This window comes from Symsagittifera roscoffensis, chromosome 3, assembly GCF_963678635.1.
Source record: "Symsagittifera roscoffensis chromosome 3, txSymRosc1.1, whole genome shotgun sequence".
NCBI classification, from domain to species: domain Eukaryota; kingdom Metazoa; phylum Xenacoelomorpha; order Acoela; family Convolutidae; genus Symsagittifera; species Symsagittifera roscoffensis.
This window is the reverse complement of record NC_087064.1, coordinates 53805450-53832507: the sequence shown is the minus strand read 5'-3', so window position 1 is coordinate 53832507 and position 27058 is coordinate 53805450. Positions and strand designations below refer to the sequence as shown.

Below are 27058 nucleotides of genomic sequence, written 5' to 3'. Positions count from 1 at the left end.
CCAACACGCAGCTAAAACTGTTATAAAAGTACGAAGCTAACAATACGTAATATGACTTTATTTTGAGCCATTTTTTCGGACCGAAAAAAAAACGTGGTATGAAAATATTCTTTTCAATGTAACTGGACAAAGATTATACTACATGATCTGATGTAAAATTAAATTTATCGCATAGCCGCATAATTTATTCATAAACTTATTAGTTCAAACGTCACTTTGGTACATATTAGTCACTATCAACTGTGTCTAAAGATTTTAAAACGGACTAATCCATTTTTCACTTTGTTGATCATGATTTTAAAATCCTCTTCCTTTATAAACTTTTCCGATTGCGCGGTAATTAGTCTTCAAAAACAGAATTGAGCAGCTCGGAAATGTTTTTCTATTTAGATCAGAACGGAATTGTATTTTTCGATAAATAGGGCAATAGTTTAATAAAACCATACATACCATCAGTAATAGTCTGATTTCATTATTCAATTAATTAGGATAGTAAAAATTGGTACATCAGGTGTTGCTTTAACTACATCTAGAAACGGGTAGGAGAGTTTATTTAAATATTTGGACATATAAAAACAAGTTTTCTCCATTATTTCGTCGTAATACGTCTGACCCTTTCTATCACATTCGTCTATCAATGATTTTTCGTTGTGTCATCTGATCTAACTGTGGTTTAGTGCTATTGGGGGAGGGGAGGGGATGGAAATCTAGCAACTGCAGCCTCCTTTTTCTCTAGGTGGATCTGTCTTGAGGTCAATCTGGGCTGGAAAATCTGATCCGAAGTTGCCTGCATCTGCCTCCTGGGCCAGTGCGTTGGTTGCAATTGTGCAGAACGCCTGAAAATGCCAATCATTCTGACTAATACGAAACCCTTTAGTTAAAACGTTTTCAAATTATTAAAATTTTTAAAACTGAGGATTAAAACATTCCAAAAAACCATCTAAACCTAATTTTAACACAGAGACGACGCTTCGCTTCGCAAACACTTGCTAGAACACGATAAAGCAGCTCTAAAAAATTTGAAATTAGCCTCGAATTAGTAAAAATTCGGCTACCTCTGAGATTCCTGAGCCCTAGAGATTAAGAGTTTCACACACTGACCATTCAGCCACAGAAGCTTATTAGGCACCAAACAATGGCCACGAATGAGAAAAATTTTAATATCGTTCGCATCACGACTGAAAGGGCTTTATTATGATATATCACTCGTCACCTTCCGATGATTATTTGTGGTGTAAAACATAAAAGAATACATAGCCAACGAGAGTAATGAACGCAAGTAAACTGAAAAAAAACGACTTGTTTTTTTCAAACATCTTCAACTTTTGAATTTCGATGCAAAAATAGATGGTCTCCAAGCTCTTTGAAATTGCAGAAAAATTTAAGAAGGACGCTTCTTTGTTAAAATTAACCCAATTTGACGAAACTGGATCAATTGGTTAACCTTTATTTTGCAGGAAAATCTGATATTAATTTCCATTATCGAAACTAGAAGTCAATCACGTTTTTCGTGACCTTTACAATTTTGTTATTCGATAGTGAAGTTTGCTTTCCTTTTAACAATAGAAATGCACTGAACTTGAAAAGAAATCACAAGTCAAACCGCGAGAATCAAAATTAAGCGTGAACAAACTAAAGGCCAGCTAAAGCTGGAAACACTGTTTGATAACTTTTGAAATTTATGTATTGATGAGGAAGGAAAAGGGTAATTTTAAAAAACAGACCTATAGCAAAGAAAAGTAAATCCCAATATAATGACTTCAAAATCAGTAAACTTCATCAAATACTTTAGTTTTCTGAAAACTTGAAGTGATAACAAGAGCTTGTTAGGTTGAAAGATGCTTAAAACGATGCTCATTAGATTTGGGTGGGTAGTTTTTGGGAGAAGTCAAAAAGTTTCAAAACCGTAAAACGGTAAGAAAAAATCGAGAATTTTACTATTTCGAGGGTCATCAATTTTTGTGTAACAAATTGAGCGTAACCGTTTAGAAAGTTCTTCACACAGAAACCAATATCACAGATTCTGGAGTGCAGTTTTTGAGAAAAGTCAAAAGTTTAAAAAACACAGTCTTTACTTCGAATTTTCCCAGGGTCAAAACTTTTTGTGTAAAAAAAATTAGGCATAACCGCTTATGCAGTCGAAACTCCCACAACCCGTTCTACTTATTGAAACCAAAACCAAGATTTAAGAGGGTAGTTTTCAGGAAAAGTCAAAGTTTCAAAAAAGGTCAAAAATCGAAAATTCGATTTTTCCCAGGTTCATTATTTTTTTCGGTAAAAAAAAATTGGGCGTAACCAATAATGCAGGGGAGCTTCTCACAACCCGTTATTTTGAATGAAACAAAAATCTCAGATTTGTGTGGATAGTTTTTAAGAAAAGTCAAAGTTTCAAAAAAGGTCAAAAAATCGAAAATTCGACTTTTCCGAGGTTCATTTTTTTTTCTGTAAAAAAAAAATTGAGAGTAACCAATTATGCAGAGGAGCTTCTCACAACCCGTAATTTTGAATGAAACTAAAACCTCAGATTGAGGAGGGTAGTTTTCGAGAAAAGTCAAAGTTTCAAAAAAGGTCAAAAAATCGAAAATTCGATGTTTCCCAGGTTCATTATTTTTTTCTGTAAAAAAAAGATGGGCGTAACCAATTATGCAGGGGAGCTTCTCACAGCCCGTAATTTTGAATGAAACTAAAATCTCAGATTTGTGTGGATAGTTTTTAAGAAAAGTCAAAAAGTTTCAAAAAAGGTCAAAAAATCGAAAATTCGACTTTTCCGAGGTTCATTTTTTTTCTGTAAAAAAAAAATTGGACGTAACCGCTTAAAAAGGGGAGCTTCTTACAACGCGTTCTTCTCACAGAAACCAATATCACAGATTCTGGTGTGCAGTTTTTGAGAAAAGTCAAAAGTTTAAAAAACACAGTCTAAAATTCGAATTTTCCCAGGGTCAAAACTTTTTGTGTAAAAAAAATTAGGCATAACCGCTTATGCAGTCGAAACTCCCACAACCGTTCTACTTATTGAAATTAAAACCTCAGATTTGGGAGGGTAGTTTTCGAGAAAAGTCAAAGTTTCAAAAACAGGTAAAAAAAATCGAAAAATCGACTTTTCCAAGGGCCATAACTATTCGTTTAAAAAAATTGGGCGTAGTGTTTATGCAGTTGAACTTCCCACAACGTCTTCTATCTGTTGAACCCAACATCTCAGAATCGGGAGGGTGGTTTTCGCGAAAGGGTAAAAACTCAACAATTTGGGTCAAAAATCCCCCCACACACTTTTTCGACGACTGTAGGAAGTGGGGTAAGGTAAAAAGGGATTAGAGGGTTATACAGGCATACCGGGGAGTGGGCGGACTTTTCATTAGTTTCACTTTTTTAAAACTCGGTAGAATAGTAGAATTGTTTCAAGGTGAGGGCGGTTCTTCGAGAAAAAAAAATGTTGACCTTTTTGTAGGTCAACGCGAGCAAACTTTCAGTCAACCAAAAAAAGATGAGGTAAAATAACACCCAAGCAAGACACTTTGTAAAAACATGGAAGCAGAAAGGTGGGCGGGTCTAGTCCAATACGCAGCCAAAACTGTTATAAAAGTACGAAGCTAAAAAAAATTATATGAATTTATTTTGAGCCGTTTTTTCGGACCGAAAAAAAACGTGGTATGAAAATATTCTTTTCAATGTAACTGGACAAAGATTATACTACTTGATGATCTGATGTAAAATAAAATTTATCGATTAGCCGCATAGTTTATTCAAAAACTTATTGGTTGAAACGTCAATTTGGAACATATTAGTCACTATCAACTGTGTCTAAGGATTTTAAAACGGACTAATCCATTTTTCACTTTGTTGATCATGATTTTAAAATCCTCTTCCTTTATGAACTTTTTCGATTGCGCGTTAATAAGTCTTCAAAAACAGAATTGAGCCGCTTATGCAGGGGAGCTAACCACAGTTTATTCTATCCTTTAAACCAACAATCTCAGATTTGACAGGTAGTTTTCGAAAAAAAGTCAAAGTTTCAAAAAAGGTCAAAAATCGACTTTTCCGAGGTTCATTATTTTTTCTGTCAAAAAAATTGGGCGTAACCGCTGAAGAAGGGGAGCTTCTTACAACCCGTTCTTCACAGAGAAATCAATATCACAGATTTGGGAGGGCAGTTTTTGAGAAAAGTCAAAAATTTAAAAACAGGTCAAAAAATCGAAAATTCGACTTTCCAAGGGCCATAACTTTTTGTTCAAAAAAAATTGGGCGTAGTGTTTATGCAGTTGAGCTACCCACAACCTCTTCTATCCGTTGAATCCAAAAGCTCAGATTTGGGTGGGTGGTTTTCGAGAAAAAGTTAAAAAAATCAAAAATTCGGGTCAAATATCCCCCCACACACTTTTTCGACGACTGTAGAAAGTGGGGTAAGGTAAAAAGGGTTTAGCGGGTTATACAGACATACAGGGGAGTGGGCGAACTTTCCATTAGTTTCACTTTTTTCTAATAATCATTAAATAGTTTTCGAGAAAAACTAAGTGTTTAAAAAAGTGAAAAATTTTTCCAAAGCGTCTCAAAAAACATATAAATAATATTAAAAAACCCAATCCCATACGTTTTCATAATACCTGTTTTAATCAAACAGGAATTTTTAGATTTTCCTGAAAGATAAACAAAAAGAATCAGAAAGACCTATATATGAGTGCTCACTACGTTCACTACTCTTAAAAGAAACTAAAACACACCCGATTACAAAAATCTTCCCCATATTCAATGGTCTGAACAAAAAAAATTGTGATCGCAGAGGCCAAGCTGAGCTTCGCACCACTTGTGATACAAAAATGAATGTTTGCGATTAAAATTACATGAAAAATAAAACCCAAAATTGAAATAAAAACCATAAAAATTGATTTTAATCGAAAAAAGCCCGAAAAGTCCGAAACAAAATTACCTGTACCATTAGAACTCTCACAAGGAGCTTTCGGAATGCTAGAAAGAATCCGAACTTTCAGAAAATAACTTTTTGCGGGAACTAAACCGGCAATAATAACCAGACAGACAAATATCTAAATTAGTAGAAAATGTTCAGTTTGCAAAAAACTCCCGGCTGAAATCGAACTCCTGAGCTTTGTCGTAAAGCATGGGTGTTACAGCAAACTAGAAGAAAGCTGAAACTTCGAAAAAATCTGGCTACGGGAACTAGTCCGCAAAAGACCGAAAACTCAAGTTAGAAAAAAAATCAGGTCCGGACCGGATTCAAACAAGCCTTTGCCGTCTTAAACAGATGTGTTTCCTCTATGCCAGATGCTACGGATGATCGATTAAAAAAAATGGTTGAGTTCAGGCTCAATGAGATGAGTCCTGTGAATGAAGTTATTTACGGAAATTGAAAGTCTAGTACCAGATTGCAAAACCCTTGCTTATCACAGGAGTATAAAAAATGTAAACACTGGCCTAAATTTACTTAAATTAGCGTAGAACTAAAGTTTTCATTTAGAAAAGAAGTTTTGATTAAGATCAAGAAGTGTAAATTTTAGCATTTTGAGACAGAGGCGAAGCTGCACTTCTCAAACACAAGCGAGCAAACGGCAAAAAATCTCTTAAAAGCCAAGAATAAAGTGAATTAAAGAAAAAATTCTTCAACATTTTTTGCTACGTGCCGGCAACAAACTTCCGACTTGGAGATTAGGAGTCTCAATTTCTGACATCTGCATCACAATCAATTAAAAATTTACCAACATTAGCTACAGTTTCTACTACATTGCCAACACTAAGTTCAACCAAATAAAAACAAAACTAATTTTCAATACGCTGGAATTGAAACTCGAACTTTTCCTCGCATCTGCCCCACAGTCGCTTAAAAAATCTTTGTAAAACTTAAAAAAAAAGATCAGAGGCGAAGATTGATTGAAAACGTGTATTGCAACGATAAAAACTGAACATATTCCAAGTCCATTAGTGATTCCCCGTCAAAATCACTGAGAAAACGCTTTTGCAGAAGATATCATCAAAGCCTCTCAACTCGATTGATTTTCTCGTTTGAGAAGTGGTATAGTCGTTTTTGGTAAAAGTCCAAAAAATGGGTCAATAGGTCGAACAATTCATAAGTTCCTAGCTGATTCCGTACCAAAACTAGCACATTTTGCTGATGCAGAGGATATTTAACAGATTATTTTTCGATTGATCCCTTTATCACAGATTTGACACTGTAGTTTTGAGATTAAAAAAAAACAAAATTTCCAACATTACTTTGCTACAAACACTAGGGCTAGCTTCGCATATGTAAAAAAAAGGATCCAACGCAGAGGCGATGATGAGATTCGCACCACTTGCGATGCAACGCTCGAAAAAACTTCAAAAAAAGTCGAAAGAAAAAATTAATCCAAAAAAACAAAGAGGAGTCGAAAAAACTAGATCAACTCTAGAAACCACAATATAGTACAAAAGAATGTAAAAATTTCAATCGGAAAATTTAACACGCGGAAAAAAACAATGTCTGAGCAGAAACCCTTCTGCCGAAAAAAATTTTTTTGAAAAATTCGGGAAAAAAAATTCAGAACTACGAAATATTGTTGAAGCTCATCGCCCTCAAAACGCACACACACGCAGACAAAAAAATTTTCGCTGATCAAATGATGCAATATGGGGCCACAGCCGATATAAAATATGCCGAAACCTATTAAACCGAGGAAAATGAAAAAAAAAGAAGTTTAAACAAAGCGCGTTGGTAAAATTAAAAATAACATAAAAAAAACAAATTTCGAATAGGCCGTATAATTGAAATGTTAACATGCTCAAAATATCTCTGTTGCAATAGAAAAGCTTAGCGGATGAATGAGTCCAGGATCCAAGAGATGACTCCTGTTCTTGAAGTTATTTATTGGGGAAAAGTCTAGTACCCGATTGCAATACCATTGCTTATCGCAGGTGATACTATAAATTTACAGCTTTAATATAACCGACAGGTCAACAAATTCTTTTAAAAACTTCAACCTATTTTAAAACTGTTCTATTTTCTTGTTCTTTGCAAAAGAACAGTGCTCGGAACAATCTGTACTAGTGAGCAGCAACCTGCTATGTTTAGCAACGTTCTTTTGTTTTCAACTTCTTAACTCGGTTAAGTAAATATAACATTAGAACTATTCAATGAAAACCAAGAGACCTCACACCCAGAATATTTCTAACTGCCGTTATATTATGACTCAGCATTGAAAAATGGTTCAAATTTGATATCTGTTTTAATCTAGAAGACGTCTCAACTTAAGCATTACAACTTAAATGAGAAAGCTGAAAAAGAGGATTCAGTGTGGTGTACCTGCTCGACGTTGATGCCCTCTTTGGCGCTCGTTTCAAAGTAGGGAATATTGTTCTTGCTCTGACACCACTGCTGCGCACGCTTTACTCCCACCGCACGATTCTCAAGGTCAACCTATACAACAAATTAAAGAAGTGTAGAAAAAAATAACATCGAACGCAATTTTTTGCCAAACTCATCGCGGTGGTTGAAAATACGCAGATATTTTACTTTTTCCGAAAAAAAACGATTGTCACATCAGTTGAAACAAGAATTTCCAAAACAAACTTTCAGTGGTGTGGGTTTTTCACTTTTTGTAGTCAAGGAGATTAACTCAAAGCGTTAAAAATCCTCAAATATTGATATACAAAATCAGTCTATACTTTTATACATTTTTCTTTTTTGAAGTATTTTGTGCAAATACTGAAACATTAAAATCAAATTTTAGATAAATTAGGCTCAATATTGGATGCTTTACATGAATCTCCTATAACAAAACAAAGTTTACCGTAAACAAACGAACAATATCACAATTTGAAGGACAGAGAAAAAGAAAAGAGATTCTGTGAAACTTGATTTTCAGTCATGAGTAGCTGACCTTGTTTCCGAGTAGAACGAATGGGAACTCCTCTGGGTTTCTGGGGGATGCTTGGATGAGGAACTCGTCCCTCCACGACTCCAGATTGCGAAACGACTGCTGGCTGGTGACGTCATACACCAACACACAACAGTCCGCTCCTCTGTAGAAGGCCACGCCCAATGACTGGAACCTCTCTTGGCCTAACAAAATAACACTTTATCTGCAGGTTAGGTTAGGCATGAACTTAACATAACAAGTACAAGTCAAAAGCAAAGATATGATGAACCTAGCCAACAAAATGCTCAAAAACGATCAATGAATTCAAGGAAACAGCGACATTTCTTACCTGAAAGCTGTTTCAATTTCAAGAAATTTGATTCAATTTAATTAGAAAAAAACTTGGTCAAGAGATAATTTCTTAGTTCCGCAGGGAAATCTACACAGAAGCGAAGCAGCGCTTCGCAAACACTAGCCAGAAAACGACAATAAATCAGCGTTATAAAGCGAAATGGGAAAACAGAGCCAACAAACAGTTGGAAAAGAAATCATTAAACGCAATTAAACAGAAAAACATACCAGACTGTTTTTTAAAAAAAAATCTCAACTTTCGAAATTCAAAGAAAAAATTGATGCCTTTAAAGCACTAAGAACTTCTAGAACAATTTATGATTGGTCTTTTCCCGACAAACTGACCCAATTCGAGACAACTGGATCAATATAAAAAATTTTGTTTCGCTGGAAAATCTGATTAAATTCCATTTTCGAATTTGAAGTCGATCACCTTTTTCGATACCTTTACACTTTCGCTGTTCCATCGTGCAGTTTTCCTTCCTTTTAACAAAAGAAACGAAGTGAACTAAAAAAATGAAAATGCAAAAAATGCAAATTTCAGCCTGAACAAACTTTTCCTGAAAAAGAAACAAAAAAAATCATCGCGACCTATATCAGAGTCTGAACTACGTTCATCGACTCCTAAAATTGTAAATAAGTCTTAAATAAGTAAATTTCGAGATTAAGAGGCTCAAGTGGAAATAAGCCTAAAATTAGCGACCTCGAGATTAACAGTCTCAGGTCCTACCCACTCGGGCCACGGACGCTTAAAGCTCGACAAACACTTGCCACAAATAAAGCAAAGAACAGATGCTGTGAAATTTCCAATGCTACAGATCTGCACAGCGTGATTATAGCAAAAGTGCCACCAAAGTAGCACTTGTATTTGCGAGAAAGGTTATGAAAAAAGTTGGTTCATACTAGCACACTACGCTCGCTAGTGTTTAAAAAAGTAGGTTCAAACTAACTAATACACTGGTGTAAACGACTAAAATCTACTTTCGAAACTAATGACATTCACAATCTTTGCTGTATATTCACTTCCTCACTGGAGAGTGTCGTGTGCCTCATTGGAGAGCGTCGTAAATATTTTCGATAAATTTTCCTGAAAAAACACGACCTACAGAAGTGATTTCACTCATTCAATGATACGTAAACGTCAAAAGAATAAAAATTTTATGATATTTCAAATTCATATTCCACAAAAAAAACACTGTTTAAAATACAATTACATCAATCAATGTATCCAGGAACCTTGAGGGTTCGAACACCATCTGCGCATTTGATATACACAATTTGACACAATTTGGCACCATTCGCGATGCAAAAATATATGCCAATTTTCAGTCCTCAACATTGACAAAAAACATAGCTAACTTTCGAATTTCAAATTTAAAAAATGACCTTCAAGCTCAAGAGCACTTTGTAATTGGCATTTTTTTGATTAAACTAACCCAATTTCAGAAAACTAGATTACTTGGAGAAGTTTTATTCCGCAGAGAAATCTAAAAATTAATTTCCACTTATGAAATTGAACTAAAAAAAGCATATATACATAAGGGCATTCATATGTGCAATTTTAGTATAAGTGCACTTCTTTTGTTATTGGAGCAATTGATACTTCTAAGAAAATGAAAAAACGACCTATATAAGAGCTTATGCCAAGCGAAGGAAGCAGACGCTACTTGCCATTGTTACGTATTGTCGCATGTTGAGAATCGTCACACAAACAGTTTTTTTAAATGTCTCTCACCTGCCGTGTCCCATATCTGCATGGTGACGTGTCTGTCGTCGATCATGACCTCTTTGGTAAGGAAGTCAGCCCCGATGGTGGCCTTGTACTGGGCTGTGAACTTCTTGTTCACGTACTGGTTCATCAGCGAAGTCTTACCCACTCCACTGTCGCCCAGGATGATCACCTAAAACTCAATACCATTAAAAAACCCAGCTGAACAGCTTTCCGAAAAATACCGTCATCAACCTTTTACTCACAAAAATTTTAGTAAAAAAACACCAAAACTTTATTAAAAAATCTGTTGCAATCACTGAGAATGCACCAAAAAAGAGTGTGCTTTATTACACTCATGTCGCTATGCAGAAGTTTTTTGACGGCGCAGCGAGCCGTTCCACCTTTTTTATAAACAACAATAACCGTTTTCAATTTTCAGGCTGCCACAAAAACCAAGATTTACGGCTATTTTGAAATAATTTCTGTGAAGTAAGCCATTTAAGCCCATTTTGGATCTCTACACAATTAAAATACTGTATGCTGTCACCGAATCTGAAAAAAGATGGCAAACAAAAAACGGGATTAGGGGAATAATTTTCTGTAATTTACATGATCTTGGCCCGAACCGAAGTTGATTGAAAACCGAACTCCTACACCTTGTCTTATTGCCACTAACCACTTCTAAAAGAGAAAAAGGATTAAGTAAAAGAAATTAAGAAACCACTAGCCTTTAAATGAACTTTTTTCCTGGCTCCACTCATTTTGTGTTGAGCAAATTCAATAGCAGACAAATTAGGTCGTATTTGTCAAGATTGCAATGGGATGGAAGATTAGATTGGGCTTCACACTTTGTTCACGGGACTTCCTTTTCTGCTCTGCTGATTAACTGACTTCGTCGGCAATTTGCACAGATGAGCAAACCTTACGGTACTTTTTCAATTAGCCTCCCTTTGTTGGACAATAAAATGACAATTCCAATCTGAAGCGGAAATTAAAACTTTTTAGTGTAAAAACGGATAACAAGACTGCTCGTAGCAGGGCGAAGCCCCGAATGTTCCGACTGCCTTATTGGGTCTATAGAGCAGCGTTCGCTGTAAAAGAAACGATAAAAATTTTTTAAAAAAACATGCAAAGTATTGAATAGACCAAAAAGAATGCCTCAATTCAATTTGGAACGATTCCTAAGACGTCTTAAATCTCCGCTTACGCGTTAATAGCACAAAATATATCGAGCGTTTTTTATCGCAAATTGGTGGTAATCTTTAAAACCCTGTAACTTTACAAAAAAAATCACAGGTAAAATATCTTTTTGATTTTATCTCAGGATAACAATACAAAGAGCCAAAGCCGAGCTTCGCATCACTTGCGATACAATATTGTAGCGATCAAAAATGAGAAGGAAATAAAAAAAACTTTTTTAGGAAAAAAAATTCAGAAAAACAGACTAACAATACCAGTATTAAATAAGCTTTTGAAACATGACCGAGCGGCCACTTAGCCGGCAGCAAGTGAGTAGATGCCCATTGAGCCGAAAACAAAGAAATGCCATAAGAATATGTTAACGAAAAAAAAATTTGAACAATTTAATTTAAAAATTTTGAAACTGCGGCACAAACTACCTGAAAATTGCTTTTTACAAACCGAACATTGTTTGCCCCTAAAGAGACAAAAAATACGGTAACTAAACCAATAAAACAATTCGAAACAATTTAGGCCGAAAAAAGCTTGAAAGCGAAAAAAAGGAAAATATACTACGCCAGTGCTATTAATTTTACAAATTTCAGAAGTATATCAAAAACACTTGCATCTACGATGAAAACTGCTTGCAGCAAAAAAAAGTCCCAACTAAGCTGACAAAACATGTTTTGCGGAATTTTTTTTTTCAATTTCGAACATGCCGAAAAAAAACAAGGTCCGGCTGGGACTCGAACCAGACCTTAAGGTATAAAGCCGACGGCGTTAAATCGAGGCCAAGTGAAAAGCAGTCTCGAAGTTGCCAAGGTTCACTAATAGAGTAACTTTCAAATTTATAAGAAAATTTGTTTACAGGGGAAAAAGTCTAGTTCCCGATTACAAAACACTTGCACTCGCAAGTATAAAAAAACCGTCAAAAACTAATATATAAGAAGTCGAAATTTGTCTGGAGAAAAAATCGCCTCAAGCACAAATATTCCGTCACTTACTTCGAAAGTCGGAACAAAAATAGTTAGTCGAATTATTAATGCAAATTAACTCCTAATGCAGACCTTAAATCGAAGCGTCTCACACCGACACTGGCAAATTGCTATGCATCAAAAGCTAAAGGTTATCAAAGTTAATACAACTATAAAGCCTTCTTTATCAAAAAATTTAAGGTAACGTAAATAACACTTGAAAAATACGTATGATAGGGTTGGTTACACTTAAACTGCAACAAGGCAAATTTTCCACAAGAAAAGATTTCAAAGTGTAATGGAGCAAGTACAAAGTACGGTGATGTCGAAAGCAACTAAAAAGAAATGAAATGTCACAAAATAATTGGTAAACATTAAACCAACTTGACCACTAGCTTTATTCGGTACTCTAAACAACATCAAATTCTGAAGTTAAGTAAATATAAAACCAACCATGAAGCAATCTCACATCAAAACAAAGCTTTGATCGATTCAAACCGCCTTACGTTTACTCTACCAAACACTTACAAGATTTGATTTTGTTTACTATAATCCCGTCTAATGACACATTCTGTGACCTTATGAATAAAATCGATTGCCAATTTAGTTTAATCAAGTTTTCGTTATTTAAACCAAAGAGTTCAATGATGGTGATGACATAGAAATATACAAACCTGCACGCATTAAAGCAAATCTATAAGCTGACGCCGACCAATTTCGCTCATACTACCACGGTGTTGCGAGAATGATTTTTCACTTAATATATTTGTAAACAATTACGTAAACAAAAATCAAACCTTTCTGCAGCAAACATATTCAAGGATGGATGGGGTCATGACTAAAACAAATTTTACCGTATAAACAGCGCATTAAACCATTTTAAAATGATGCAATTAATGTTTAAAACTAGCAGCTGCTAAACTAAGTTTTTTTTTTCAATTTATCGAGCGGCAACTACGTCGACAACACTTGGGTAAACGCCCGATGAGACGAAAACAAAAAAGTTCAGTTCTGAAATTCTATTTATGCGCCCTTTCCCCTCCGGCAACTCACAAAATGATAAAGATATATCTTTCAAAATGCGCAAAATTAGTTCTCTGAGCCGATAAAATATAAGCCGAAACAATTTAGGCTGAATACAGCTTTCAAGTAATGAAAAACAAAGAAATTATGCAATGTCAGAGTTGGTAATTTTACCAATGAATCAAAACGCTTTCGATTACAACTAAAACTGCTTGCTGTACAAGAAAAGACAATGATGGCAACTAAGCCGACAAATTAAGAGCCGATAATTTTTTGAAGCTGAATAACTTGGAAAAAACAGGAGCTGGCCGGCTTCGAATCAATGCTTTATTTCAAACGATGATATTCAACCGCTCCAACGAAATTTAACAGCAGTCATTTCTTGAGATAAGTGAACTGCGAATAAGTAAATTGAAGACAGTTCACTTTCTTATTTTATCAATTTTCGAATACACATATCACCTCTAATATTTTTCAAATCAAGCACCTTTTGAAACTATTTTTGCTAGTCAAAACTAAACCAAATGAGAAAACTAGATCAGTAGGTAAGTTTTTGATCTAACTGGGAACTCTGAAGATTCCAATTTAGAAAGTTGGCTCGTTTTTTAAATCAATTCCATAATTGTTAGTTGAGAGCGTATGATTTCTTCCATTTAGCTATTTAATTAGCGGTGAACTTGAAAAGAAATCAAAACTTAATCCACTAACATGTAAACTTGAGTGTGAACAAATTTCTCTTTTTACTGAAAACCAAAACGAGACAAGACTGCTCGTATCAGGGCGAAGCCCTGAATGTTCCCACTGCTTTTTAAGGTCTATTGAGCAGTAGTAACATGAAACAAATTAAATATAAAAATAAAAAACTTTAAATTGAGATTTTTTGAAAATCATCCCCCCACACGCCATATTAAGTACAAAAACATGGATTTCGCTCCCATTAACACATCAATTTGGCAAATCAACTTCTTTCTCAGAAATATATCGCGCCTTTAATGTCCCAAATGGCAATCTTTAAAACCACATAACTTTGAGAAAAATGATCACAGGTGAAATATCTTTTCAAATTTAAGCTCAGGGCAACAATACCTTTCGAATGGTGTAAAACAATTCCGTCAAAAACGGCTAGTTTAAAAGTCGAAACTTGTCTGAAGAAAAAAAAACCCACCCCGAGCACAAATATTCCGTTACTTCTTTACGAAAGTCGGAACAAAAACCTAAGTCGCTAAGAATTTTCCCTTTTACGGAACATTATCACTTTTTTACACGGAGGCGAAGTGGAGCTGGACTTAGCTTCCGATACAACTTATGCATAGCATGCCAAGCTAGCAAACAAAATGAGGCGGAAATAACCAAGTCGAAGGAAAATTAATCAAAAACTATTATTTTGGACAAATGAAAACACAATTTAGAAAACGACGAGAAAGAGAACCAAAAGCATTCAAACAACTTCTAGTATTTACCGAGTGGCCTTCATGCCTACAATATAACGGTAAAATCAATTGATACGAAAACGAACAGCGTAACAATGGCGTAACAAATAGTTGTCATAAAATCTTTGGGCATAGCATGCATCCTGAAAGAAGCAAGGCCCGGCCGGGACTCGAACTCCGTTCTATCAGAAAGTTGTAGATGTGCCCACCAAAAGTAGCATCAATATTTGTGACTTAGGTTGGAAAAAAAGGATAGTGGTACTACTACACTACGATCGCTAAAGCTAGTTCAAGTTCTTATAAATTTGTAAAAAGTGTTTACGTGAAAACGTCTTGTTGCAGATTACAATAAACTTGATCTCGCAAAAGTAATCAGCATCAAACATCGAGAAAAAGTGCCCAATCAATAGCTTTCGAAGCTCTAAACATTGATGTCTGCTCTAAACATTGAACTTAACGACAACAATCAAAGAGAACTGAGGCAAACTGTCTCACTAAATTGCTAACCAGTTAATCAAACGAAAACGAGATTAATTGTTGTAATGAATAGTAATTAAAAATTCGGCTAATAATTTTCTACGTAATGCATAATTTGTTTTGGTTTTTTGTTTATTCATAATTGCCTATCAAAATCTGTGACCCTGTGATTTATTGCTAATTTTACTCATGCACAAAATCAGAACATTCAAAAACATCTCTTAGTAGAAATCGGTCACTCTCCTTCAATCAATCTTCTCTTGCTCGCCGTAACACAGTTTATGCAAACTATGAGCGCCTCCATGCCCCATTCGGGGCAGTACAACAGAGCCGAAAAACAGAACTTGTCAAACAGCGCCAAATTAATTATTTTGTACAACAGTACCGAGAAGTAAAAAAAGTTGTCACGAATAGTTCTAAGACTGAGGCAAAATTTTTTAACTAGGTCGATTTCATGCGAATTTTTGGCGCAAAAACATCGAAGCTATCATTAACTTTCATTTCTAGAGACATACCATCAAAACCTGCGGAAAAACAAAAGAACGAGGGAGCAATTAATGAGAAAGAACGATTTAATGGTTCTTAGAAATCTAAATGCAAAAAAAATCAGAAAAAGTTTTGTATTCTGTTATTAACAATAACTCAAGCTTTCGAAAGTATTTTTTCATTTTTTCGCACAAGTAACAAATTTTTTCGTCCACTTTTGCAGTCTTCAGCAAACTTTTCTTTTCGACACTGTTGAACGTCCCCGACCCAGTCTGCTCTTAACTAACAAAAATAAATTTAAATAAAAGCTCGAATTAGCAAAATCAAGGGTCTATGAAAAACAAACTAAGCTAACTGACGATTGGAAAAATGCAGTGAACGCAAAGCAATAGAAAAAAAACTGGCTGGTTTTTTGAAAAAAAAATCAAAACTTCTCAACTTTCGAAAAAATAACGATACAATTAAAAACATAGTCAACATACAATTAACGCAATTGAGTCAATGAATTCAAGTAAACAAAAACTTGTTTTTTTTTTAATTTCAGAGAAAATTCGAAGAAAAACCATAGCCTTAAGGCTCATAAAATAATTTATGATTGACACCTTTTTAATAAAATTAACCCAATTTGAGAAAACGACTAAAAGAAAAAGATGTTATTTCGCTGGGAAACCTGATAATTATTATTTCTGATCACGTTTTTGGTGATCATTAATTTTTTGCAGTTCGATAGTGGAGTTTGCTTTTCTTTTAACAATGGAAATGCGCTGAACTTAAAAAGAACTCACAATTCAAATCGTAACAATTAAAAATAAGCGTGAACAAAATCGAAAAACATAGCCAACAGGCAGTTGGAAAAAAGTCAAGGAGCGCAGGTAAACGGAAGAATAACTGACTTGTTTTTTTAAAAAAAAATTCAACTTTTGACGGCCCCAAAGCTCTTTGAATTTCAAGAACAATTTATAATTGACACTTTTTTGATAGAAAAGTAAACCAATTTAAGAAAACTGGATTAATTTGTAAAATTTTTGTTTAGCTGGGAAATGAAGAGAACTTAAAAAGTCGAACCGTGAAAAAGTAAAATTGAGCCTGACTTTTCCTTCAAAAAATAGAAATTTTTTTAAGACTACGGTCATTACTCCAAAAAATTAGTTTTCTATTGAGTACGAATAAATAAAACTTTCACGGCAAAACTAAATATTTTTCTATAATGAAACCTGCTCGCTCGCTTTAATCGCTCAAAATTACACTAAACACCAGAAATTTCAAACCAGTTTTTCGAAACTAAAAAATGAAAGGTTCATCACCCCAAAACTGAGCGAGCTTTATAATTTATCACTTGGCCCATTCGACTGACTATTTGTGGTATGAGATTTTGCGTGAAAAAAAAGTAAAAACAAAAAAAGCCAAAACGCACCAAATAAAAAGCCGACTTTCTCCGTGCCTGAAAATTCGCAGAAGAATCAACCAGAAATTTCGGTCTCAAACTGTTTTACGAATACCTTTGCTCAAAAACTGCACATGAATACAGATGCAGAGTTGCAACTCCAAGTGTGGTCTTCAAGACAACTAGCCCTGCAGGTCGTTGTCACAAAGGGATGTCTAGAAATGCGGACGAAACCTTCGGTGGTACTTCTATAACATCAGTTATTGGTCTAACTTCGCGCGCACTACATAAAATTAACTACCTCAGTTCTCAATCAATTGCGCAAGCTTGGGCCCAGGCAAAAAAAGAAGCTGGTAATTCTAACATTTTGGGGGAAATATTGAAGTATTGCTTAAGCAAAAAGTACTTCATTGAAACGCATTTTTACATCTTTACATAAAATGTAGCTGACAACACACTCCAACCCGGATACGAGAATATAAAAATTCATCAGTAACATCAATCAATATACTACAAAATAATAGCTAATATTACATTTAAAGAGAAAAATATTTGAGCACTGTCATGATTACGCAACATTTTAATTTCAAAATATGTCATGTTGCAAGCATAAAGGGGTGTGTGTACGTGTGCTGACTTCCATGTTCTCAGCTCTGTTTTTCGGGGGCAAAAAAGAAAGCTGAAACCCCGAAGATTATGAAGACGACTGAGCCGATATATGTAACAGCCTTGACTGATATTCTCTGTGCTATCATTCGTCCACCCAGCACTGCTAGCCCAGTGCACAGAGCGTGACCCAAAGTACCTCCTATTATAACTGCCCCAACGTGTTCTCTGGCAGCTAGTATGACTGTAGCTACTTGAGACCTAAACAGAAAAATCAGGGTTTTCAAACAGGAAGTCCGAATACTCTTAGAAAGAGTCATATCTGCTTCAAATCGTGTGATAACACACACTTAAACATGATGACGATGAAAATCGATTCTGAGACATGCACAAATATAGACACCAAAATCTAACCTCGAAATTAGCGTCAATTGATTAGTTGCATAACATTTATGAAAATGACAACACGCATCAGATGGAAGCCTTCTGTAGAAAACGAACGTGTAAATTGATCACTCTATTCTTTTCTAAATTAGACTTTTGCACTATCTAGAATTTTTGAATGTTTCTATATCAATTGCACGTCTTAGTTATTTCAGTTTGACTTTTCGGAAACTTCTGTGTTGTGCTCATGTTTTGAATTTCTTTCTGAAGTTTTGAAGTTGAAGTTGTCTAATGTGATTGTCAATTCTCAAATTGGCCTATAAAAATTGACCTCATTTTACATTTGCAAAATAAATTAAGAAAAAAGGAGAGGGCTGATTCCTAATTATAAATTCGATACGATAATTTCCTTGATCAGTCGTTTCCAATTATGGGTTGCGAGCTGTTGGGCAAATTTCCATTGTCGACGAGTGTTAAGGGCTCTTGGAGTTGCGGAGGTGGCATGCTGTCATGGACTCTTCCCAGCAGAAAATGATTTGGAGTGAGAGAAAATCATCAGGCGATGAAAAAGTATTGATGGGTCTTGCATTCATGAAGTGTTTAACTTCACCAAGAACAGTGTTGAATGGATCGTGTTAGAGTCTTCCAATCATGGCATAGAACGAGTATTTTACTGATCGGATGAATTGTTACCAAACACCTCCAAAATGAGGATCATAGGCTGGATTGAAAGTCCAGTCAATCTGATGGCTAGCGTAGAAATGTCGTGCAATGTTGGTGACAAAGTGTCTGCTGAATTCTTTTCCGGATGCTGTGCAATTTGTGCCATTATCGGAAACAATTTTCGCCGGTGTTCCTATACGGCGCAGAAAACTCTTAAGACATTGATGAAGGAGTCCACTGATTGATCCTGGCACAGCTCGAGATTTACGGCTCGTATTGTTAGGCATGTTAAGATAACGCCGTAGCGTTTGTTGTATGTTCCTGTGATTTACGAAGCAAATGGTCCAAAGAGATCTTGTTCTGTTTGTTGAAACAGGAAGGGTTTAATCTCTGAAAATCTAAAGGCAGGTAGGACCTTACCAGTAAAGTTTCACTGAAGATATTTAATTAATATCAAATAAAAAACTTACAGTTTGAGTTTCTCAAATGTTTTCCTCAAAACGTATTTGCTCGTCCTCTATTACTCTTTCTTTGTCGTCTCTTAGTAAAATCGAGTCGAAATAAATGGGCCACGTAGGCGTTGTCATTGTCAACAAAGATTCATAACCATAAATGAGTTATGAAATTTAGGAATAAGTTGCTACGGGTTCGAAAATTGTCTGCTCTCTGCTTTCTTGTAAAAATATATGATTACAGTTTTTATGTTCTCTAGTTCCACACACAGTCCATTGGTCAGCTTATATATGTTTACAAATAAACTGCACATTGATTAATTCATCTTCATTTTTTGATTTTTAGTGTTTTGTTAGGAAGGTTATAAAAATGACCTTCCTAACAAAATTCAAAGGTTGCTGAAAGTAATTTTTATTTAAGATGTATTAAACGTCCTAATGTTCTTTCAGCGGCACTATATTTTCATTCATTGAATGAAGTCCGGGTTGAGACTTCAAAGCATCACAGTTGATGCATGATGCCTGCGCGGTGAAGGCATGAGCTCTCACCTTGTTTAGTTCCATTGTCATTTCCAGTTTGGTTCGATTCGCGTTTTCTTTCACGTCGTTCAATGTTTGAAATGGGGCTGAGGGTTCCGCTGAGTCAAGAATTGTCTCTTGTGCTAATAGAGGTGTCAAAAAGGAAATGGGTTCTATTATATCCTTTTTGCATTTGTGGTAGATCCACATATAGTGCGTGGAGCAACATTGATCCGCTGAAGGAAACTACACTAATGATTAGTGTGTTCGTCAACGTTAGCCGATCATCAAAGACTCGTGCCAAAAAGGGTCTGAGTCGTTTCATATTTACTGCTAGCATTGGGCTAAGTTCTTCAACTGGTAAACATGTTGTATCGAGGTTGAGTCTTGAAGTTGTTCTCGTACCTCCTTGAATAGTTGTATCCCAGCATATGTTTTGGTGTCGAAGTATGTCCTTTCTTCAATTTCGGGCAATTCACTTAGCAAATTTGAAACTGGGTCAGGTAGCTTGACATTGGTTTTGATTGCTGGTAGCTTCTCACATGTAGGCATGTCTGATCTAATTTAAATATGTGGTCCGACAAGTTGTTTCCCACATTTCAGGGTTATTATGCAGATATTGCATCCAGAGAACTTTACAATGCCACTGGAAGTCGTGATTCAATATATCATTCAAACAGAATATATGCCGCTGCACCCGATGTTATGAGCCAGACTCCGTAGCCAAGGTTTTCTGGCTTTTCAGTAACCGTTAGTTGCAGTTGTTCCTTTGCACACACTTTTAAGGCGTTCAGATTTCCCTTAAAGAATAAAGAAAGCGCAGGGAAGCATGATCCGTGGCCAACTTCTATCGCTATCATTTCATGGCAAATTTGGTCTCGTGATGAACCAAGGCAGTGTTTCATGTCATATTCTGTTAACACAGCGGTTTCCATAAGGTCCTTCGAAATGGCCAAGTATGGAGCTTCAGTTCTCCATTTTATAGCTCGATCCTTTTTATGTTGAGGCATTGGGACAGCTATTGCATGGAACACAGTAAAAGAAAATTGCCTTGGGGCTAGCGGTATGGCAGTCTTCATTAGCAAGCCTTCTTTGATAGTGACGACGTCCGTCAGAAGTTGTGCTTCATAATATGATAGTATTTCATCCATTGGAATCGCAAGGGAAAGTCGATCACGGGCGTGGCTTTGTTTAGCAGATACTGCTTCCACAATTGCTGTCAGAGATTGCCTGGGTACCAGTGACATGGTAAAAACCTATTGAACAGAGAAGGTATGGCGTTCATCATGTTAAGCCTGTATGTGTGAAGTGGTTCTGTACGATTTCACGCAGCAATCATTTCGCAAGCAGCGAGGAGACTGTACCATAATTGAAGTTGACTTGTTGTCTTGTGTACAGTAACTGATCGCAATCTCGAAGAATATGAAAGTTATGCTTGAAGACGGCAAAGTGTTCCAGTATAACTTTCTAGTTCCTGTTTTGAACTTTTAACATTTCTTTCTGTACTTGTTTAATTGAAGATAATTCATTTGTAACCATGAAAATATTTGTGTCCAGATCTTCAGCCAAAGTAAAGACGCTTTCGAAAAGTTGTGCTTGGAAATCAGCAAGTCGTCCTATGTTCTCTTTCGTTGTCGTCTCTTAGTAAATTCGAGTCGAAAGAAATGGACCACATAAGCGTTGTCATCGTCAACAATGATTCATAACCAGAAAGGAAATTTAGGGATGTGACAAAACTAGAAGTCGATCGCGTTTTTCATGACTTTTACACTTCGCTAGTGGATTTTGCCTTCCTTTTAACAAAGAAAATGAATTGAACATGAATATCAAACTTTAATTACCGAAAAATCAAAAATGAGCTCAGAAAAAAATCACCAAGACCTATATAAGAGTATTGACTACGTATATTTCTCTCAAAAACAACGGATTAAAACCGAAAGATTGTTTTTCAAGAAATAAAATATGGTGGGAAAAGTTATACAATACACATTCGAAAAAAGTGTATAGGCACGCAAACGTTACTAGTTGAGCATCCTTAAGCTTTCAATTATTACTAAATGCTAATCCATGATACGCCTAACATATGAGCTGCGCCCAGCTCTGCTGAAACAGATTGAAGCTTCAACATTTACAGATAGCAAACCATGCCTAAACAAATCAGCATACACGAGCTCTTCAATCGGTATCCAAGAATTTGTTGAATAAATTATTACATATTTAAGCTTATTTCTCTAACCTGTCGCCCCACTCGGCCAGGAAGGTCAGAGTAAACGCCTGTAGAAATACTTTCGAGAACACTCTCCGGTGCAGCGAGCATAAGAAAGGTATGAACCCTCCGTGACTGGAAACAGTGCCAATGAATACTCCCTTTTCTGGGTCCAAACCTGAGATAGCTTCTGAATCTGAGGTTTTCTTCAACTGCTGTTGGACTTCTTCCATTTCCTCCATTCCTAAGAAGCATTTACAATTTTATCAGAGGATTTACATACATTTCTAACCTATTTGGCTCTTAGAGCAATGACGAAAACATTTCAACAGCAAGCGGGTAAAAGATTAGAATCACCACCCAGATCGATTTGATAAAATTTCAGTACTTTGTCAATTGCATGAAGATCCAGGTAGATTCCATTTAATTTCAGAGCCTGCGAAATAAGTCTCAAAAAATTGATTATTCGAAACACTTCTGCCAAACTTAATCTAAACTAATCTTTTGTCTTCAAATTCAACCTATAGGCTAATGTCATATAAAACAAAATCACCTTCGCTGTCAGACATTTTCCTTGCTTCCATGAACATCCTTATTCCGAAAATGAGAAACAAAATACTGGAAGCATAATATGTTATCACCCGGGGTATCATACTGAGAATGTGACCGACCAATGACGCCAATACTGTCATCACAGCCAGCGCTGACAGAGCTCCGGAAAGTACAGTAAGCCGAGAATGCCTCATAGCCATGATTGCTGCGATGAAAAACGTTTTGTCTCCCAATTCCGAGACAATTATAACAGCTAATGAAGCGATGAACCCATGTAAGAAATAGCTTGAGGAATACATGTTGTTCAAATATTTTGAAAGTCCTTCTGAAAGACCAAGAGACCGGAAGTCAAAATCTTGTGGTGGGTTATCCGATTTTTCAATTGAGCCATCATTGGGAAGAATTAACTTATTGTCTCTCAATTCAGACTGAATAACATTAGAGATCTTATCATTTTTTGATTTGTCCGACAATGGGTCATCTGAACAAGCCACATGGAAGAGACAGTATGTTGTAAGACACACCGCCCAGTATCCTTGGTTCAACATCTTCATTGAGTTAAGGGCAACAGAACCGCTTTTACAGACGACCTATCATTATTCATATACCTGAAAGAATGCAATACCTGGAAAAAACTTACAGAACACATACTCGATTTTAAAGAGAGTACATTTTGAATGACAAGGTTTATATATGGATTACAATTATTACGGTAAGCTGACAGCTGGAAAAGAGTAATGAACTCAAGCAAACTGAAAAATGAAAACCGACTTGTTTTTTCAAACCTCTTCAACTTTTGAATGCCCTTAAAGTTCTTTGAAATTGTAAGAACTTATGATGGACAAATTAAGAATCATTCTCAAAACTAGATCAGGTTTTAGGTGACCTTAACACTTTTGCTGTTCGATAGTGGAGTTTGCCTTCCTTATAACAATGGAAATGCCCTGAACTTCAAAAATCACAAGTCAAACAGCGAAAAATCAATATTGAGCATTAACAAATTATAAGACTTTAACCTGAAAAAAACCAAAAAACAATCAGCAAGACCTATTTAACAGGACTCACTACGTTCATTAGTGTTAAACAAAAGCTAGACATTAACAGGGACCACACACTCGATCTTTAGTTCTTCTGCACTTGAAACGTTTGGCACAAATACGGGGTTTGATTTTCATTGCGCAATTCGACCAGAATGCCGCCAACAAATAGTTCGACAGAACAATTTTTTAAATGAAGGAGTTCGATCGTACGAAACAGCGATTCTAATTATTAATGTTCCTATATGAAGGAATGGACGAAATAGGAAGGGTCAGTTTGGACTGACATCCTTATTTTTAAAAGCAAGAAACGTGACATTTTTAATTTTTGCAACACTGAGTACCAGGAAAATCAAATCAACGTTTTCGCTGGTCAGAACAGAAGATAGAGAGTGTCGAGACAGAAAAAGATAGAACGATCGGAAATACAGTTCAAGATGCTATGACCAGGTGCTTTATAGTTAGTTAAGATATTTTTGATAAAAAGTAAATTTCAAACGTTGTCGCAACTATAAGCATCGTCAGGACTCTAACCTTAAACTAATCTAAATGACGATAAAACATCAAATTACAAATGTTTTTTTTTTTACAATAAATCAAACAAATTTTGGTTCTAAACCATCATGTTAAAAATTAGCTAATCCCAGTAGACTTCTAAAATTACTGTTTAGATTAAAATACTTTCAACCTTTAAAATTAAATAAAAATTTTTTAATAAATTTGTCTGCAAGTTTCTTAGTCAAAACTTCGTTCATTAGAGTTAATAGTTAGTGTTGTACCTTTTGAACTATCAAGTTCAGTCTATTCAAGCAAGTGTGGCGGTGTACTGTACTAATTAGGCTATAAGAAAGCACCCTCGTCTTCATTGAGAAGTGTTTGGTTGCAAGGGCCAAGACGATCTTGTCTTCGAAGCGTGGTAACTCAGGATTTCCTCAAAATAGGAGTTTCAACTGATTATTGAATTACTATCTGGTTTTCTCTGATTTTATTCTAAGCTCCTATCTGAGCTATACATAAAGTCAAAATTTAGCCTTATTAAACTTCTAGTTTGAATATTTGTAGGCAAATATTTATAAAATTAAAAAGGACAAATAGCTTTTATGTTCTGTAAGATTTGATGATTATTGGCCGTCACATTACCTGACTTTGAGAAGGTTTCCGGCTCGTTTTTTTTTTCGTGTGATCCACTATTTTCTTCAAGCAACGTTTTAGAATTTTATATATAAAAATTACGTTAGTTGAGATGAGAGTTTTCAGAAAGAATATTGTAGTTAGGCAAGATTGTGTTAAGCGAGCGTGTTCTCTGTTTGTAACATTCGCCCGGAAGTACATATCGACGGAAAATAAAGCTAGGCTATGAAAAGACTGGCCAGCGTCTAAACAAAGCTCTACATGCTTTTCACTGTCTCTACCAAAGCCAGTTCTTTTGGTAGTCTTTCTAACATCGGGTCGACAAAAACGTTACTGTTCTGCGGCTTCGACCAGAACACTCAAATTAACTTAATTATATGCAATAATAGTGAGCTCATGGCTGGGTCTCAGTATCCCCAGACCACAAGGTCACTCCTAAAAACAGGGCTACTACTATTTATTATATTACTATTGTTTTTGTTCAGTAGATAAAAATCATCATCTCCATCGAAGATGGATCAACCCTTTCCCTCAGCTCCTAGCTTCTCATTATCAGAAAATGAATCCAGATATTAATTAAATTCAATTCAGGGTATAACCAGGAAGCTAAAAGTTCGTATGAAACAGTTTAAGTTCAGTCTCAAGACCCCTCCGGATTCCTGAATCCGGGGAAATAACGCTCTTATTTCCTTTCCGGAAGGCTGGACACACTGTCCCAACACACTTCACCGTTGGCGTGAATGGCTCTGTAACGATTGTACCGACACAATCGTTACAACTCGGAGCGGTCTCAGATAATTTCCAGTTGTATTTTTCTATTTCTCGTCGTTGTTTCTATCGCAACTATCGTCGTTGTTGTTTTTCTTTTCTCCAGAATGACCGTTTCAGCATTTCTCAGAAATATGACGTCATCATTCGAATTTTTTAAAAGTTTAAAATACCAGAAATTTCTGACCACAGTTTGTCTAATCATTCAAATAACGTCGCTAATCTGCTAAAACTGTCAATTCTCCAGGTCAGCGGCTACCAATTTGAAATTGCACTTTCGTCCATTCTTGTCGAATGTCACAGTTGCGAGGGATAAGTCTGTATAGTTAATGACGATAGCCTTAAAGCATGTACAGAGAAGAGTAATTTGTGTATTATAGAAGAAGAAGTATTAGAAGGAAGTGGAGTAGGAGTTAGAGTTATGATATTTTTAGCATCAGTAGTAGCGATGATTTGGGTTTTTATTTAGCAAGTAGAAATAGAAGAAGAATTGAATTTGAAACAGACGTATCATCATTGTAGAAATTAGAGTGTGAAGGTGAAATAAGAGAACTTAGTAGATTGCGATAAAAAAAAACATAAGATAGTAGTTCTGTTAAAAATTATTTGTGTTAATTTATTTGACGTTTTTTAGTTTTGTCTTTTCTCTTGTACATGGAATGATGTCATATTCTGCATTTGCAAATTGCTTACCATTTTTCCTTTTCAGATTGAATGTTTGATTTTATTTTCAATTTTGTTTCACAGCTGTCATCGGGTCTTCTTCCAGAAGTGGAGGTTGACTCGAAACAGTCTGATTGGCCGCGGCCTGCTGTGGCCAGGAGAAGTATGTTGCGCTTCTCCTTAGCAGCGGACGAAATTTGTGCACTGGCTTCCCAGACGTGGGATCAGATGCAGGAGAAATTTGACTGTGGTCGGGTCTTTTTTGACGGAACATTTTTTCAGACGGTTCGACTGGAGTCGGTCTATCCTCCCGATACCTGGCTGGACAAGGTTTACGTGGAAGAGTTTGGTCCAGGTTTGGCACCAATGGAATTGTTGCATGACCTTGTTGTGTTTTGCAACAATCGCCCAGCCTGGACCGCGTTCCATTTGGATTGCGAGCCACCTCTTTGGACTCTTGGCCAGTGGTTTTCTGGCAGGAATATCTGGTTCAATGTCTGGATAGGTCAGTTAGTGGGTGACCTGTGCAACCGTTCCACCGCCCCGTTGTTGCAGGGGTGGTGTCAGCGCTTGAGAGAAGAAGGGTTGCCACATGGTGTCGAGTGTGTCGTGCAAAGTCCTGGCGATGTCAAGAACTTGCCTGCAGGTGCCGCCCATGCTTATTTGAGTGATCCTGGGTGGACCTGCATGTTGATCCGGCGGACACACTTTGAGGAGGCCAAAGCTGAGGCCTACATTAGGTCTGGTGTGGGTGGGCGAAAGAAGACAAAACATCCCGGCAGAAGGGCTACGAAGTCCTTGTTTGGCTGAAAAAGGAAGAAGACCGCACCTGGATCGTAATTTAAGTTGTAAAATTTGAGCAAAATTCCTGCATTATGAGTGTAACGTAACGTAGGGGCATAGTGTGTGTCCGCCTGGCAAGGTAGAATGTCTGTACCTGTTTTTTCCTTTGGGGCCAAGAGTAAACAAAAGTATGAAGTAAAGAAAATTGATATTCAGTTATCCAGTTTTGATTTAAAATCAATTGTTGTTCGATGATAAGCTTTCGGTAGTTTATCCTCGATAAAAAAACTTACACGAAGGGCTGTAGAATAGTTGAACAAAATGAGGGCAGACTGTAAAAAATGGAAACTCAATGTTTTATTGTTATTTTTTTTCTTCATGCCTTTGCGCTGAAGTCCACTGCTTTCGGGGCTTTATTCATCGTGGATAGCCCGTTGT

General features: G+C 36.1%; 2 protein-coding genes across 2 annotated transcripts; both read right to left on the bottom strand.

Annotated features, from left to right (window-relative positions):
* Window positions 1-105: 105 nt before the first annotated feature.
* Window positions 106-10664, bottom strand: LOC134841756 (ras-related protein Rab-7a-like). The gene is made up of 5 exons (XM_063857795.1): window positions 10632-10664; window positions 9928-10093; window positions 7863-8044; window positions 7286-7399; window positions 106-836 (listed from the first exon to the last, which is right to left on the bottom strand). Exons 1-5 carry the CDS (start codon window positions 10662-10664, stop codon window positions 708-710), a joined length of 624 nt encoding a protein of 207 aa, XP_063713865.1. The 3' UTR covers window positions 106-707.
* Window positions 10665-17196: 6532 nt separating this feature from the next.
* LOC134841938 (putative divalent cation/proton antiporter TMEM165) lies at window positions 17197-22859 on the bottom strand. Its single transcript, XM_063858035.1, has 3 exons — window positions 22240-22859; window positions 21717-21930; window positions 17197-17723 (listed from the first exon to the last, which is right to left on the bottom strand). The coding sequence occupies exons 1-3, from the start codon at window positions 22790-22792 to the stop codon at window positions 17504-17506; spliced, it is 987 nt and encodes a 328-aa protein (XP_063714105.1). The 5' UTR covers window positions 22793-22859; the 3' UTR covers window positions 17197-17503.
* Window positions 22860-27058: the final 4199 nt, after the last annotated feature.